We start from the raw sequence: 18048 nt of genomic DNA on the forward strand, positions 1-18048 counted from the left end.
ACAGTTACCTGAGCATAGCACACAGCCCAGAGAGAAGCAACAAAAATGGAAGTTGCTGTACAATGAATAGGTGGCACCTATAAGGTGACAAAGAACATTTGGTGTGCCGAATGACTTCTAGCCAGCTAAAAGAGTCCATGATGGCAAAATGACAAAGGCATGTGGTTAACCATCACCTCATTAAATGAATAAGCATTCCGTGGCCAGATTCTGACTATAAACATTAGATTGCATTGAATTCTGATAGAACAACGTTTTGCACAGATACATGGTGCTTTATATGATTTTTTATTTGATTGGGAAGATATAGAGTCACATTTGCTAATCATTACTATTACACTCAGATTACTAAAGTTAGCACACCAAGCAGGGGCATAACTATAATAAGGCAAGGGGAGACAGTTGTCTGGGGGCCCACTGCCTTGGGCCCGCACCCCAGAGGCAAGTCACATGACTGACTCCCCCAGCCACGCACCTGCCCGGGCTTCCTTCAGTTGTATTCATCCTCCAAAATTGATGTGAATGTTAAGACCTGGAGCTACCAGAACAGCATTTCTTTTTCTAGTACCATTAAATGACTTGCATCGGCCACAATTTACAAAACCTTTTAAAAAAATTAGGATGATGTTCTATTGTGGCATATATATATATATATATATATATATATATATATATATATATATTTCTGTTACCACTTTTCAGCCTCATTTAAGATTTCTTTACTTCATGAGCTGAACTTCAGTGAGGGGGGGCCCATTTTAAAATCTTATCTCTGGGCCCACTCCAACCTTGCTACGCCCCTGACACACAGAGAGAAGCTATTCTAATCCCATGTCTGCTTCTTGAGGGAATGTATTTCAGTGAGAATGAAGGAACAGGGATTGTCATTTCTAGAGTTTTTTATTTGCCAGAATTTTTTCTGTGAGAAGACAGACTACATCGGCTGGTTGATATTTAACTATTTATAAGTGAATATTGGTGTACTTCCATCAAAATATTAAATTAGTAAATATGAAGTATCACTCTAATTCCATTGTAAAGAAGTTAAAAATATCTGTCTATAGAATGGTTTGCAATTTTTTTTCTTTATGGAACTTACAGGGCTTTCCTTAAATAAGAAAATATATATTCACAGAGAGACTATAAAGGTCAAAACATTTTAGGATTACTTCACAGTGTGTTTTGAAGGCTTGTCAACATTTCCCTGTGTTCAGAAAGTCATTGCCTGGCATTTTCCAAAGGGAGCAATGCAAACATGCAGCACAGTTGTTTAATGCTGGAAAGTGTGCTCATAGCCACACCTCTAAAACATTTCTGCATATTTCAGACCCCCCCCTTTCCACCAACTTGATTCTCTTTAAAACCTGCATCTCTACTCCATGTTTTTGTCCCATACCTGAACTCAAAATTATTACAGTGCATATTTTCCAAGTCTACTGTACAATAAGATCCATCTTATTTATCTTATTTTTATTTGTTATTTCTCTTTGTAAACCACCCTGAGCCATTTTTGGAAGGGTGGTATAGAAATCGAATGAATGAATGAATGAATGAATGATTCCTGAGAAATAATTATGGATGTTGGGATATGTGATGTCAATATGCAGCCTGTGGTACCTCTCCTATCAGACTGCATATTGACACAGAAAGGTAACATGTAAATGGAGTTGCATACATGTTGCAATGCAAACATCTACCCAGTGTCACCCATTTTAAAACTTTACCTTTTTTCTTTGATTTGCCAATTTACACACAAACACACACACACACATTTTTCAAAAAGGCATGGCTGGCTGCATAGCAGAGATGTATTTCAAAACACCCGCCCCCCTTTGGTTTACAATTAACTTCTAAGAGTCATGATATAATCTACATTTCTTGGTAATCTATTCTGTAGGAAATAAGTCAGGAACGGCCCATATGTAAGTATTACTACGGCAAATCCACTTAATCAGTTTTAAAGTGCAGGTCAGTAAAACTAGTCTTCATTGACACAACTTGCACAACACACAGAGAGAAAGAGAAATATGTGTATACCTGGGAGACTGATTTTTAAGTACCATTTCCTCATGCACAGCCTCCCCCGCCCTTGTTGGGTTTCTTCCTCCCCAAAGGAAAAGGAATCTCTGCTCTTCTCTGCAACCAGTAGTCAACCCAACTGTTGCAGGGATGTGACTTGGTAGCTAAACGTTGAGGGCAAGGAATAGCTACCAAGACAGGCATATATCCACTGCTTAACGATGTATCTGAATGAAGTAGCTACACCTTTACATATTTAAGAGCAAACAGTACAAGGGTGGAAAGAAAGAATCCAAGGAGCGGGGTGCAGAGTGGGGGGGGGGAGGCGATTCGTCTGGTATAAAGGGGGCTCTCTCTCCTCTCGCTAGGGCTGCTCACCTTTAAGATCAGGTCGGTGTGGTGCTGGTCCAGCATGTTCGCCTTCACAAAGGATGTAATGATGACCCTGCCGTATCTCCCAGGGGTCTGCAGGTCGGAATAGAGCCGGTGCTTGGAGCGGTTGACGGGGAAGAGGCTGTTGACCAGGTTCCTCTCGATCTTGGCCAGGCTGTGTTTGGGGGCCAGCAGGTGCTCGACGCTCTCTTCGATCTCGTACCTGCTGAAACTGGCCCCCAGCAAGATGGAGATGAGCACAGGTGCGGAGGCGAAGAAGACCGGGTGGCTGGCAATGAAGTGGCCGAGTCTAGCGAAAGACGTTCTCAGCCCCCTGTGCAAGACCTGCCGCAACATTCTAGTGCAGAAGCAGCTCAGGAGGGCGAGGCGCGCACGATGGAATCTGAAGCTCTCCCAGAGTCGAGGCAAAACCATCGGGGAGCCCAGGCAGGCGGGAGCTTCCCCTTCGGGCTGAAGCGGACCTGGCAGGCAAACTCTCCTTCTCTTCCCCTTGGCGCGCGGTGGGTGCTAAAGCGCTTTGCCTCCCTCCAGGCTGCCTAGGGGAGTTTCCCGGCGCCTCATTGTCTGACTTTAAATAGCAAGAGCGACTCTCCAGAGAAAGGGAGGCTTTTGTTTTGGGCTCAGAAAAGGAAGGAAACCCCGATCTAATGAGTGGCAACACCTCTTTCTTTCTTTGTTTCTTTTGAATGGTCGCTGCTCTTTTCTGCCAAGCCAAGTGCGAGGCTGGTTTTGTTTTTTGGTTCAGGAGTGGGATGTCGGGTGGGGATCAAGGTGGGGATTAGGCACACTTGCCGACCAATTTCAGTCGAGCGCCCACTCCTCGGCGTGGAGCACACAGGAGGAAGGAAGAGAGGCAGGGAAGGGGGAGGGGAAAATCTTATAATTAAAAAAGATCGCACGCACAAGCACCAGAAACCTGATCCTTTGCAGAGGGCTGGGATGTTGTTGTTGTTGATGTTGCTCGGTTGTAGGTCCACAGGAGATTCGGCGGCTACGGCTGATTACACACCTGCAGAACTGAATGAATGGATTTCCTCCCCCATCCGCCTCTCTAACCGATGACAGCAGGAAAGAGACTCGCCTCTTCCTCAGTCAAAAAGCCCCAGTGGGAGAAATTCACCGTTTCAAAGCACACGCTGCTGTTGCTGCCGGAGTTCGGGGGCAGTTTCCTTCCTGGCTTTTTCATGACAGTTGTTGAGCTTTACAAATGACTAGTCAGTGCCCACGTGGCTCAAAACAGGCGGCAAGGCATAGCAGCGTCTTCTCGCCCCATCTCTGGCGCGTCTTCTCGGGCTGACGAATCGGATGGGTCGCGTTAAAAAGACAAGAAATAAGGAAGCGAAGCCCACGGGTAGTTCACCGTGCGGACAACTTAGCTGGGAGCCCCAGTCGCCGGTTCCAAATTACCAGTGACTAGTCACCTTAGTCAATAGCAAAAGATTCCTCCCTTCGATCCTCCTACTTCAGAGAGATACGTATTGAAAGGACCTAGAGCCACACTTGGGTTTCTTTTTCAGAATGACCCCTGATGCGACTTCAGGTCAGATCCATGTCAGCGTCCCCGCCGGCGTGTGCCATTCAAGCAAAAAAGCTGCCCATCGGAAGATCAGCCGGGGAAAAGGGGGAGTCAGGCACTGAACTGGCAGTGCCTGCTGGCGCATGGCAAAGTTTCCAGCCTCACCTTTTCAGCAGTCCCCGAAGCAGCGCGTCAGGGAGATGACTTGGCCCCACGCGAGCGAACGCGGCTCCCATGGTTTCCCGACAGGATCAGCGCAGAGATACAATTTTGTGTATTTCATTGGTGTCAAGCTCTTGCCTCTCTTTGTCAACGCATAGCGAGGATTCACTTGTTGGAACGCCAGGAACCAGAAACGTAGAGGCGACTCCTCCACCCACCCTCTTCTCTCGGTTGGTTGGTCTGTCTGGGTTTCCCCCCTCTCCCTGACTCTGTCTGCTTCTACCTCTCTCCTCCGTACGATGCTGCTTCTGTGGTCTTGCCGGTGCGAGAGCAAAAACTGCCCAGTCTCCAGCCGAAACGGGCATGTGCGAATGGCGTGCACATGCCTACACAGGATGTGAAGCCACACGGAAGCTGCTGCCTTCAACCTTTTGCCCAGAGCTTGCCCAACACTCCTTTCCCCCAAGCGCTGCGAGGCAGACGAATAATGGCAACAACGACTGCCTTTGTGGCGACGTGCGCCTGCGCGTGTGCCGGGGCTGAAGACCACGCAGTAAGAGCGGGCGGGTAAGCAGTGAGCGCATCTCTTGGGAGCACAGCAGGGAGAAGGGACAGACCGAAGGGAGTGGCAAGAAGAGGCGGCGAAAGTAGAAGAAGGGCTGCTGCCTGTGGAAAACCCCTACCACACAGGGAGCCAATGTTCACAAGCCTGATTTGGGAAAATATAAAAGAAAGTGTGTTTGGGTGTGTGCCTTTCTCACACTCTTAATCACAAGCAGTCTCTACGCACCTGATATTAAGGGTAAGCGGTTTCTGGGTAAGATTATACCTTCCTGACTAGGCTGAGGCTTTGAGTCCCAGCACCTTTCAATTTGGACGCTGAGCAGTGATCGGATTAGGGTAGGTACCCACCTCCAAGGGGAAGAGCCACAGGCTCGATTTAGGCAGGTCACAGACCACTTATTCATTGGTCCGTTCATTTCCAGGATTGATATCCCACCTTTTAGTTATACAAAACAAAAAAACTTGAGTGACAATAATTTATTTGTTTTATTATTTATTTATCATATTTATATACTGCTTGATATACACATCTCCAGCTGGTGTACACAATCCAAATGACTATCATATATATAGCGTGTGCACACACACACACACTTAAAATGCTTAAAATACTCCTGGGAATCCTAAACTGTCTATGCTGCCATATGTGTCTGGTCACATTCATGTGTGCTTACTGCATGCGCTGGCCCATTTGTGTGTAGTGGTAGCACACCAATGCACCTGCTCAAGCCAGCGGCTGATGTGCTGATATTAACGCACAATGTGCGGCTTAAGCATGAATGGGTGCATGTGGAAGGTTTCCAGTCATATATAAGTTAGGCCACAGTTACCCTTTATGAGATTACATTGTCTGAGGAAGAGAAACAAAATGGGGTTATGAACTCTAGGGGCAATGGAGAGACAGGGAGGTAAACTGCCACATGCCAGACCCTTTTAAAGCGCAGCACTAATGGAAACGTGGCAGGAGGGGTAAGAGCACCACCCCCACCCTTAAAGGTATCCCCCCCCGCCTTCAAGCCCACACCCCACCCCACTGCTGGTTACGTGCACATCCTTACTCCTCATTCTCCAGGGAGCAAAGTGGTTCTACCATGGTTTCAGTCTATAGAGCCCTATGTACCTTGGACCTTTTGTCCTTGGAGCATGTCTCCACAGCAGATTCTCATCCCTTTGGTGCTTCAGAAATTACCAACGAGGCGGGGATGCTGATGGACAACTTGCGGTGAGAGCGTGTGCTCCTGCTAACACTGCAGATTGTGCTGTGGGTGGCACAGTAGCACAGTGATTCCCAATATCTACAGTACAGTCAGAGAACCACCACAGGTTGGAGATAGCAATCATGGCTGACATACTGAGGAAGATTACTCAGAGCAGTCCGAGTGACATTAAAAGAACAAATTAGACAATGCCTTTATTGTCCTTTTAATTTCAGTGGGACTACTTTTGAGTAATTCTACCCGTAATCAGCCAGTGTGTGTGCTGTACTGATTAATGAAGGATAATTACTATACCATGCTGACTTAATGTTCAGTCTTTAGTAATATAGATGAGAATAAGCATGCAGTGAAATGGTGGAAAATCATTCTTCAACCACTCTTGGTTAAATGGCACCAAAAATATGTGCAATCCTATGCACATGTACCCACTGAACTTCAGTGTGGTTTACTTCTGAGTAAAGGTGAATACTTCTGAGTAAACACGGTGAACAAGGACTGAAAGAGAAGAGGGGACTCTGAAGTAAGCTGATGGAAACTATATAGTGTTATAAAGGCAGGATAGTGCCTGTATAAGCAACTGGGTGACAAGTTTCCTCATTCTCTCAGGGATAATCAACTTAGGACATACATTGCAGCACACATCAAATGGCCTGATTGATTCTTCCCTGCAGAAAATCTTTTTCCTCAGTGAGTTGGCTGCTGCCTTCTCTAGCAATGAGCCACCTTAGTAAATATTGGTGTGTAGCTAACTTCATTCAGGGCAGACTGCTGGCTTGTGTAGCCTCTTTTGTGACTGGAGCAGCTGCCTAATAAGGGGCGAATTAATGGAAATATCCCTGTATAAAAGGGAATAATGGGATGACTTTCTTGAAATAGGGGAGGGTTGCATACTGAAAAGAAAATGGAAAGATCTCTTTAAAATGGTGGTGAGAAAATAGAAAGATCCTTTTAAAAATGGAGGAGGGAATAAGGGAACAATACTTGTTTAAAATGGGGGGATAATGCTTCCCACTGCCCAGCACATATAATTCTGATGTTATCTGCAGGATCCCATGGCGGATGGGATCTCTTAATACTTCAGAAAAGATCCCCAGGATCCCCTCACATCCTACTCCAAGTGGTACTGCAAGCAAGAGAGAGTTACCATTAAGTGGGGACCCACAGTTTAAAGGAGAGAAATGCACTCTATATGCTCAGAGGCTGTGACCTCGTAACAGCTTGTAAAATGTACTGCTTTGTTATAAACAGCAGGGAAGCAAAGGGAGAGATACAAAAAAGTGTGATTAAACATGCCACAACTTTTTTTTTAAAAAAAATGAATTGTTTGTTAAAGATCATATACTTAGCAACCTAAGATCAGTGTGGAGGTATTACAATTACTTCTGAAAAGCTGTGAATGTATGTTGTTGACCTTGATATCTGTCTGCAGTGCACCTGGAACTATTCCTCTTACCCAATATTTTTTAATTGCTTATCTGTTTTCCTTCTGCAGTGAGGAATATATAAAGTAGATGTTCATTATGAATGAATGAGTGCTGATTCCTCAGTGAACGGCACGGCACTGCAAGACTGTTCTAAAAATTACGGTACTAATGCTGATATCAGGCAGCATCCAGACTAGTTAGTCTTGACTAAGTACCTTTGAAATCAGTGAGACAAGTTAGTCTTGAATAACTTAAGTCTCATTAATTTCAGTGGGAGTTTGTCATGACTAACTTAGTTTGGATGCTGCCCAGAGTGCTTTTGCCCTCTTGAGTCTGAGTCACTTTTAATTTATTCTGAGAACCCATTTGGAAAATTGTGAAGATAGAGTAGAATACATTTCATGTTTATTGTAACGTTCTTCCTACTGTATGCCCTAGAGTTAGATGTTGAGAGGTATGCTACCTTTTAACATGAAGGTTCCCTTTAGCTAATTTGACTAATAGCACCTGGTCTTCGTGAATTTCTCTAGTCTCAATTTTCTAATATGAATACAATGAATATTTGTAGAGATTAGTGGAACTGGCCTGCTTTCATTCTGACAGTAATAGAGTAAACTACGGAACACAATCTTGTGCATGTTTAACTAGAGACTATAAATGAGGTTGCTTAAACTTCAAAGTGCTATAAAATTATAGAGGTTAAAATTTAGCACACCCATGCTTACAATTTAATGCTTTTTCATAAAAGGAGGACATTAAAATATGAAAAAGTGTTCAGTTTAAGATGATAGTGAAGGTGCTTACTATTTTCACTTGTGCTCTAAAAAGCATGAAAATTACAAATGGTCACCTTAATTCTGTACCATGTAAGCAGTAAGGACTTTCATGCACTCACACTTTGTCTTGGCCTTTTATCTTGATATTGGGCTGGTGAGGGAACTACCTTGGTGGAAATTCAACAGGTGCAGCTTTCCCAATCACTTGCTAGAGACATTCCTGATGAATCTCTGCTTCTTGTACCTCTGCAAGATTCCCAAAATGATTACCAATATAGTACAGTGACCCCCCCAAATGCTACCAATATTGTAAATGTCCAGGCAGAAATTCTACAGCTACAGGATTGCTACAGAGTCAGAATCAAATCTAAATTACCAGAACTCTTAGTTGCCTTTCAGCCTTATTTAATAGGAATTTGTTCCGAACACATGCCTATGTTTTTTGGATAGGGGTACATTTTACTTGACTCAAGGAAAGATTGGTGGAATGAATAATACTTTCTAGCATAACACTGAACTTTGACATTTCTGCTGCAAATGTCAACATCCTAAAGCAGACTTGTCTAATTATGTTTTTAACAGTGCTTTGTTCAGTGTTTTCTGCATTTTGCATTTCTTTTGTCAGAATGTATGTTCCTTTCTGTTATCTTCATTTGAGCAGGACTTTCATTTTCTGAAGGAAGTCTGGTTCTCACCATTCTACCAGGTTTCTGTTATGCCCACCATATCTATGTGTTCATTAGCAACCAAGCACTCTAGCTTGTCCATCTTGGCTTGGAGGTTTGCGGTATTGGAATTTTTTATTTTAAGTACCAGCAGTCTGGTTCTGTCTTGATTCAAGTAGAGCCTTTCTCTTTTGTACAGGCTTTGCTTGCTCCAAAATGTATCCCTGTGCCTAACAAATCTAAACCCCTCATCCCGGCACCACCGTCTTATCCACACATTGAGACCCCTCAGCTCTACCTGTCTTGCTGGCCCTGCACATGGAACAGGTAACATTTCAGAGAATGCTATTCTGGGGGTCCTGGACTTCAATATGCTGCCTAGCAGCCTAAATTTGGCTTCCACGACCTCCCAAGTGCATTTCCCAACATTGTTGGTGTGACATGCACCACGACAGCTAACTCCTACCTAGCAGTACCTATCAGCCTATCTAGTCACTGTGTGATGTCCACAACATTCGCACCAGGCAGGCAAGTCACCATGCAGTCTACATGAGGGTCACAAACCCATCCCTCTATGCCCCCAATGACAGAAGCACCCACTACTAGGGTGTGGGAGGATATAGTTGCATCACCCAAGGAAGGTGTTCGCTTCAAAGGGAGCATTCTCCTCCTCAGACTGATGTCCTCCTTCCCTGAGTCCTTTATTCTCCATGGCAGCAGAGGAGCTGTCAGCCTGGGAGTGGGATGCCTCTGTTACATCCCTGAGAGGCTCTGCCACTCGGCTTCCGTGAGCTTTTCCAGGTCAGCCATCTTGGTTTCAAGGGAAAAAACCTTTCCCCTGAGAGCCAGGAGCTTTTTGTACTGAGTGCACACCCAGGACTTCTGCCCCTCAGGCAGATAGTCAGACATGCAACACTCAGTGTCACTCCCCTGCTGGCATTCTGCCTTCCTAACTAGTTTATTGGCTACTTAGAATGTATAAAGCTTGTTTATTTGAAAGCTAGGTCTTAGCTGCAGTTGTCAGCTAATTAAAGGTGTCAAGCTCTCTCCAAGAAAATTACAAAAGTGGGATAGTACTCACCTTCTTATGCTGGGTGTCTCCTTTGTGATAAAGGGGGACCAGTTCTGTGCCTCCGTGCACACTTCCATACTAAACTCCATATACAACTCCTTTGATATCTGTTAGGAAACTCCTGTTAACAAAGTGCTGGGTAGCAATGTTTCCCTGGTCTGAGCCTTGTCTTCTCAAGAGCTGCTTCCAAACTGAGCCATCTCAGGAATATGGCCCCTCCCACAAGCTGTGTGATTCACCTACAGCCAATCCCCATACACTGCCTCTTTAGGCACAACTGAAACTGAATCTGCCTTGTCAAAAACAAACCCCTAGCCAGACAGAAATCAAGCCCTAGTAAAGACTAGGGTTTTTTCTAGGCTGAGAAGAGAGCTGATCTATGGGAGGCTTGACAGTCTTGTGGTAGCAAGCATACATTGTCTCCTGTGCTAAGCAGAACCCACCCTGGTTTGCATTTGAATGGGAGACTACATTTGACCACTGTAAGATATTTCCCTTAGGGGATGGGGCAGCTCTGGGAAGAGCATCTGTATGTTTGCATACAGAAGGTTCCAAGTTTCCTCCCTGGCATCTCCAAGATAGTGCTGAGAGAGACTCCTGCCTGCAACTTTGGAGAAGCCACTGCCAGTCTGTGTAGACAATCCTGAGCTAGATGGACCAATGGTCTGATCTGGTATAAGGCAACTTCCTATGATTTGCCCTAACACACTTACCTTGTCCTTTCCCCCCCTTGATTTATTTATTTGCTTGCTTGCTTTCTTCTTTAGGAAAGAAAACAAAGGTTTGCTGCTTTCTATGGCCTGAGCCTTGTCTTCTCAATAGGTGCTTCAAACTGTACTATTTGCAGTGCCAATGCTATTCCAGTAACATATGCTAACATATGCTGTTTATGCTAAGTTACTCATCCACAATACTATCTTATTGCTGCAGATGTTGCTCTTATACAGGCATGCCAATGTGTACAATGTGATTTGAACCACATTTACTTGGTGTTAAATTTCTTTTTAAGTAAGGTCCTGTTTTGCAGTTGCTTTGCATCTGTTCACTTGGATTGGTTTTTATAATGTGGGGTTATGCTTATGGATGTGCCAGTGTAGCCATGTGAATAGATTTCTGCAAATGATGATCCAAAGGATGCCCCATCCCAACTGCATCACTCATGTATGCCTGAATGGTTATGGCTGGAATTTCCTGCACTATCCAGGAGATCCAAAATGTACCAATGCTTCAGGGGTGTACCTATGCTACAGACCATTGGTTTTAACACCCATTCTGTCTTTTCAGAATGGAAACTGTTCTTCTGTTCAGGGATGTAAGGATCTCTCTCACCAAACTACAATTCCTATTACTCTTTGAACAGAAGTCATGGGCATTAAATTGATAGAAAAGTGAAAATAATTTGCAGCATAGATATAACTGTGAGCCACTGTGATAAGAGGAGTGAAACAGAGGAAAAATTATCTACTTGGTACTTTCAGTGATCCAGGATGAATGGTCTAGTTAATTGTATCTGTACTGAGGCCTTACATAACCAAATCTGCACATGGGCAAACTGAGCTGAGGTTGATACACCACTGAAAAGTCCATACTTTGACCAGATCATTACATGGATTGAAAGCCAGTTTATTATCTGAATGGTCACGTGGCCACCTCTGCATGTGCTGAATGATAGTCCTCACATGCTGAAGGAGTTGTATGAATGTATTATTAGAATGATTAGGATTGCATCCTTATACTGTACTTCATTTTATGATCTTCTTTGAAAAAGGCATAGTGTGCTAATGCAATCATGTCTAAGCATCAAATTCTTCAGAGGCTCACTCAACTGAATAGTGTATTAGTAAAGTGCTAAAACATGTTAAACATGTATAATTGTAGTTCTTCAGAATATGATCAGAGCCAGTAGATTGTTAAAACCCCCCTATTCTGCTTTGAACATAAGCAACTAGTGTTTAGCATAAGCCTAAGTATGTCTACGCAGAAGTAAATTCTACTAATTTAATGGTGCTCATTCCCAAGATACATAATAATAGATATCTGAACACTGAATTATCACTTTTTAAATTGAGAAAGGTGGCAGGGAGAAGGGGTAGATGGGACAAGGAAAAATGTACAGAATGGCAAAGGAAAAGTAAATAGAACTCATACAGAGGATGAGACAGGTAGAAAAAAACCCAGAGACAACAGCAGGTCTGTTCCATATTTGTTCCTATAGACATCATGGATCCATCTGTCAGTCCATCCCAAGGGTTCTTCCAACAATAAGATGCTGGGAGCCTCTTCTGTAAACAAATGAAACCATTGTCACCAAGTATGCAAACATAAATTTGTCTCAGCAAATTAAAATGCAACATATTGAATGTCAGATCTAATGCCTATTAAAGCCATTCACAAAACGCCCACTGATTTGAATGGCACTTCATTTGCCCCTTGCACAAGAAAAGCTGTTTCCTCATTAGGCAATTCCTTGCACCCATTCAACAGAGGTCTAATAGCCAATCAGTTTCTGAATTGCTAGCTCTAATGTTCAGCACCAGATAACCTTAGTATATCAATTTTCATAATTAATTCGTAGTTAATTCTCATTATCCACTGTATCAATATGTTAATTTATCTCCATAAATTTCCTGTTAACATTCAGGGCTTGCATATGGGGGTGGAAAATGTGAAAGAGGCAGTCATGGGAATGTTTTTCTTCTTCGAAAAAGATAACTGTCAGGATTACCATTTTAGAATGCATTTAAATGGCTTGCTACTGTATGGAATTTATTAGTTAAATTAATATTGTACTTTAAGTAAAAACAACATGAGTTTGCTGAATATGCAGTTGATGATTAACCCAACACCAGCACACACTTCTAAAATGTTCTAGGGCTGTGTTTCCCAACTCTTTAAATTCTGAGGCACAATTTAAAAAAAATTGAGGCACCCTATCCTCCTCCAACACTTTTTTGGTATGATGGCAAAGCTGCCGCATGATAATTTATTTTCTCTTGCGTCCTCCTCTCTATTTTTATTCGTAGCTATCACTTGGGTCTCTCCTGAAGCTGAATCACCCCATAAAGCACTAGGAAGAATGTGTCTCTCTCGGTGCATAAGGGAGAGAGTCAGCTCCAAAAGCGGGGTGGTCAAACTCTCTGCTTTTGGAGCTGAATCACTGTCTTATGCACCAGGAGGGACACATATTTCCTCGTGGATTATGGAGCCAGTCAGCTAAAAAAACAGTTTAAACTTTCTAATTTTGGAGCTGACTGAGAGCAAGAGTCAGCATGGCACACTGGGCAGTGTCCCATGGCACACCAGTGTGCTGTGGCACACTGATTGGGAAACCTTATTCTAGGGCACTTGCTTTTAGGAATGAAGCCATTTGTTGGTTTTAGCTGTAGTTCAGGTAAGTTTAGGGCAATAAAGGCTTCTTCTAGACATGCTTATGTGCAAGTAGGTTGCTGCATACAACTAGTTCTGGGCACAGTACTTTAAGAGGAACTCATACTTTAAGATGTGGCTAGGTATATCTGCACTGTATCACATATTATAGCACATTGTATAGGTGAAAGCAGATCTGCACCACCAATCCACAGGAGATTCCTTCTTTTCCCACATACAGATTTCTGCATGCAGAGCACAGAGAAGTAGGTTTTCTCTTCTTTTCTGCATGCAGTGGAATCTCGTAGAAGCATTCACATGTGGAGCATTGTTTTGTGCATGCAGGTTCCCCACTGTTCATGGAAGAGAATCACCATATCAGGGAAGAAATCTAAGTCCACATTAGGCTTAAACGAAGCAAGGGGCTATGTGGATGAAGAACAGTAAGTATTGGGAAAGTTTCTATAGAGTGCACTTTCACCTTCCATCTTGAGATGGAAAGAAGGTCAGTTAATGTTTTATCAATGGGAGCTAAGATAATGAGAGAAGATGGTCTCCTGATAGCTGTTGATCTTTCTTGTTGGAATGAGAGACCCACCAGTGCTTGAAGGTGACTCCTCTGCAACTGAAGAGAGTAGGCAGAGACAGCAAAAAAGCATTTTACAATTGGAGTGTGAATTTTCTGTCTGGAAACTGAAGTGTGGCCTTGGAGGAAGATATACAAGTTGCTTTCTGTGGAACTGAGTGGGCTTTGATTTCTGCTTTTAAGAGTGTATTTGCCTTCACTAAGTTCTGCTTGTACATTTGTAAATAAAGCAAATATTACAAAGACCTGTAAGTCTCCAGTGCACTTTCATCCAAAGAAAACCCTGCAGTATTGGCCTGGAATTTTCCACCAGCACATAGCATTTAGATGGAAAGCAGGAACATGGGTGTAGGTTAAACTTTGAATCAGATTGTTGACATTATTTTATTTACATCTTCTAGACTTAAGACAACTACTGCCTGTCCTTTCATACTGTTCATTTACTTTGTGAACCCCAAAAGTACAGTGGTCTGCTCTGTTTCCTGTTCTTGATTGTAAATGATGTAATGAGAATGATAGTAAATGTTTGTATCACTTGTGGAGAGGGCAAAGTATAGGATGGGACAAAACTCAGCATCCCGATCACGGAAATGCCCACTACCATGGTCGCAGGATTTGCCTCTTCAAACAAACAGTGCAGAGCAACATGGTCAAGCAAGAAGTGAGTGACACACCAGGGCAGGACTTCTGACTCACTTTGGATGCTTGTACTTGTGTACAGTGTCTTTTAAAATAGCATCTGTAGAGAGTGACTGACTGGTGTCTCAGCAAAGAGCTGCTCCAAAACTCTCCTCCTCCTCTCTCTTTTGGCAGCGACGGCACCCACAACAACTGGACTTAGCATGCATCCTCCCATGCCTCTATACTGCTATTTTGGCATTTTCTATTCTGCTCTGCTGCCCCCCTTTTCATAATCAGACCAGGAGGGAGATGCAGGAGAGTGTGCACCAAGATGGGTGATTACCTCCTCCTCTGTGGCAGTAGAGAGGGCTATGTGCAGAATTTTGTGTGTGGGGTGGCATTTGGTGCCCTCCCTTCAGCATGTGAAGGTTTTAGGTTGCCACCATGTGAATGTGCTATCTAACTTGTGACTCTGGATTTCTATGATTACTTTATCTCTTGTAAAATTGCTACTTGATTCTTTTGTGGTGCTTCCTTTCTTCCTTGCTTGAATGTTGCTCCTTGTCTTTCTCAGCCCCAGCATCCTGCTAGGTCCTTGATATGCCAATGAACAGATATTTTGTATTTCAGGTTGAAATTACTGTGGCTTTCCTCATAGCAATTAAGATCTACAGATGACTGATGTTGACAATACTCAGTTTAAATCAGTGTCATTTCAATTTTCCATAATATTGATAGGATTTGAATGTGAAGCCCTTTTAACTCTAGTGCATTACTAGGGATCATTCTACATGCAAGATTCTCAAACTGGTTAAAACTGATATTGGAGGATTATATACAGTAGAACTAAGCTTCTTTTGGCACAGTATCTGAAGAGTCATAAACAGAGGAGTCAATGAATATGATGAGAAATTAAAAAGTAGCAACTCCTTGGAGCAGGATGGCATTCCCACAAGAGTTCTTAACTCAAATTTCAAGTTGATGCTCTTTTAACTAAAGTATGTGATTTACTGCTAAAATCAGCCTCCTAACTGGAGGATTGGAAGATAGCCAATGTTAACATCAATTTTTTAAAGGCTCCAGGAAATTGTAATGTATCCTCTTCTCCAGGTATATTGATAGAAAGCACCATTAAAGTTAGAATTGATCAACATATAGAAGACAAGCTGTGCTGGTGAAGATCAGCACAGCTACTACAAAGGAAAGCTTTGTTTTGCCTCCCTTCCAGAGATCCTTGAGAAAGTCAACAAGCATTTAGGTGGGTGATTCTGTAGATACAGTACTAGAGACTTGGAAGATCATAAAGCTTTGGACAAAGTCCTTTGCAAAAGGCTTCCAAAGAAATGTAGCTATGGTGGAATAAGAGGATAGATTTGTTTATATCATGATAACTCATTTAAGCAGAATAAACCAGGAACAGGAATAAACAGTTTTTACAATAAAAGGAAATAAACTGTGGGTACCTACAAGAATCTGTATTGGGACTGTTGCTTTTAAACTTGTTTGTAGAATGGGCAGTGGAGCACCTAGGTAATTTTGGAGCCTGGACCTAAAGACCTTTGGAGGCCCCCCTGCTTCAAGTTAGGCATCATTTTTGTACCTTGAGGGCACAAACCACACCACCCAGGAAAGACTAAAGCAATTTTTTTTTTGGGGGGGGGAGGAAATGTGGAGGCCCTGGACTTTGACCCCAAAGTCCAGGGGTAAGAGCACCTCTGAGAATGGAGTAAATAGAGTATTTGGCAGTGCTGCAGATTACACTTTATTCAGAATTACATAATTCCAAGTTGTAAAAAGCTCCTACCTCCTTAGGTGGTAGGGAAATGCTTGACTAACAAGCAGAAGGTTGCCAGTTCGAATCCCTGCTGCGACTATATCAGGCAGCAGCAATATATGAAGATGCTGAAAGGCATCATCTCATACTGCGTGGAAGGAGGCAATGGTAAACCCCTCCAGTATTCTACCAAAGAAAACCACAGGGCTCTGTGGGCGCCAGCAGTCGAAAACGACCTGACGGCACATTTTACCTTTAAAAAGCACTTGAATAATCAGAAAGTTGGATGACTACTGAGATTCAGTGTATGTAATCAAAGTGATGGATATTGCAACAAAAAAAGAGTGGAGTTTCACAAAGGAGTTTCCTTTGGTAATTAGAACCACAGATAACGGAAGATGTGACAGTGCTCAGCTGAAATCAGCTTCAATGCCATTTAAATCTGGATCTTTCACAATACTGTTAGGAACTAAATTTGAGTGACAATGGATAAGGTACAGTATATTCAATGCTGGCAAACCTTAAGAAAGGGACTGAAAATAAAACCCCTCACATAAACCTTTTTGGTGTCCGCTTTTAGAATACTGTGTGCTGTTTTGGTTCTGCTTCTCAAGAAGGACATTAAAGGAAGGACAAAGGGCTACAACAATGATTGGGGGAGTTTCTTTTTAATGTATATAAGTAGTTGGAGCTTTTTTGTTTGTGTGGGGAAGATGGCTTACGGGTTGGTGATGATAGAGGTTTATAAAATCCTGAGTTCTGTAGAGGAAAAATTGTCCTTTCTTTCTGTCTCTCAGTACTAGAACTTGGAATCATCAAGTGAAATTGACTGATAATAGGCTCAGGATAAGAAAAATGAAGTACTACTTTGAGGCAACACATAAATATGGAATTCATTTCCATAGCATCTTGTGATGACTACTAGCATAAATGACTTTTTGGGATTGCACAAATGCATTGAGGATGGGTTTATCAATTATTGTTAACCATAAGGAAGGAATCTCTATGTCCAGAAAAGAGCTGAATGGAAGTTATGTATTTTTATTTATTTACCTGTTGTGCTTATATTCCAGCTTTATTCCATTATGGAATGGAAAGCAGCATACAAATTGTTCCCAGGCAGTTTCCCATCGAGGTACTTATCAGACTCAAGCCTCATATCCATGTTGTTATGGATTTCCATTTTGTTACATTAAAAAAAGGAAAACACCCTTCTGTGATCATTTTTCGTTCCCCACCCACCAGCTTATTTCATCCATGTTTGAATTGCAAGTCATTACACCTATGCTCAGTGATGTCATCACATCTAACATAATGGTGTGGTATCTGGCTGTGTTGGATGGACCACATGGTTGTATTTACAAACGTTCAAAGTGTTTTATTTAGCAAAAGGAATGAGAAGATGGTTCCTTGTCCCAAAGGGACTCACCACTCTAAAAAGAAATAGAAGGGAGATATCAGCAACAGCCACTGCGAGGGATGTTGTGCTGGGATGAATTGGGTACTTGCTACCAAAGGTGTCTCCTTGATCAGTTAGCAGGGGTTAACTCTAGTGTATTTCTAGATTGCAAACCCTTGGGGCGAAGACGGTGGTAGCAGGAGGTTTTTTGGTTAATCTGTTCCTTGATCCAGGCCAGCTTTTGAATGGTGCTTTAGTTATTTTATTCCAGTCCAGGTGTAGAGGTGGGGATAACAAACAACCAGCAGCAAGAGCACTGAAAGCATATTGCTCTTGCCTCTCTGTACATAATATCTATTTCAATAAGGCATTGATATTCCTGATTCTACTCCACTGCCTTGTCCTTGCATGCCACAACTCTTTACTTTGGATTCTACAGAGGCCAGAGAGATGGAGAAGCCAAAGGCTGGGAGGAGGTTTCTCTATTCTTCCTT

At 42.8% G+C, this 18048-nt stretch overlaps 1 protein-coding gene across 5 annotated transcripts in view; it reads right to left on the reverse strand.

Moving 5' to 3' along the window:
* Positions 1–18048, reverse strand: part of PTCHD1 (patched domain containing 1) — a 336092-nt gene that overhangs the window by 100610 nt on the left and 217434 nt on the right. For 4 of the 5 annotated variants that reach the window (XM_053305265.1, XM_053305269.1, XM_053305266.1 and 1 more), the window contains exon 1: positions 2398–4589. In XM_053305265.1, the coding sequence (XP_053161240.1) occupies positions 2398–2826 (429 nt within the window). In that variant the 5' untranslated portion in view covers positions 2827–4589. Of the gene's footprint in view, positions 1–2397; positions 4590–8190; positions 12091–18048 lie in introns of those variants that run through there. The other variant, XR_008318636.1, reaches the window with a different exon arrangement.

This window comes from Hemicordylus capensis, chromosome 3, assembly GCF_027244095.1.
Source record: "Hemicordylus capensis ecotype Gifberg chromosome 3, rHemCap1.1.pri, whole genome shotgun sequence".
NCBI classification, from domain to species: Eukaryota; Metazoa; Chordata; class Lepidosauria; order Squamata; family Cordylidae; genus Hemicordylus; species Hemicordylus capensis.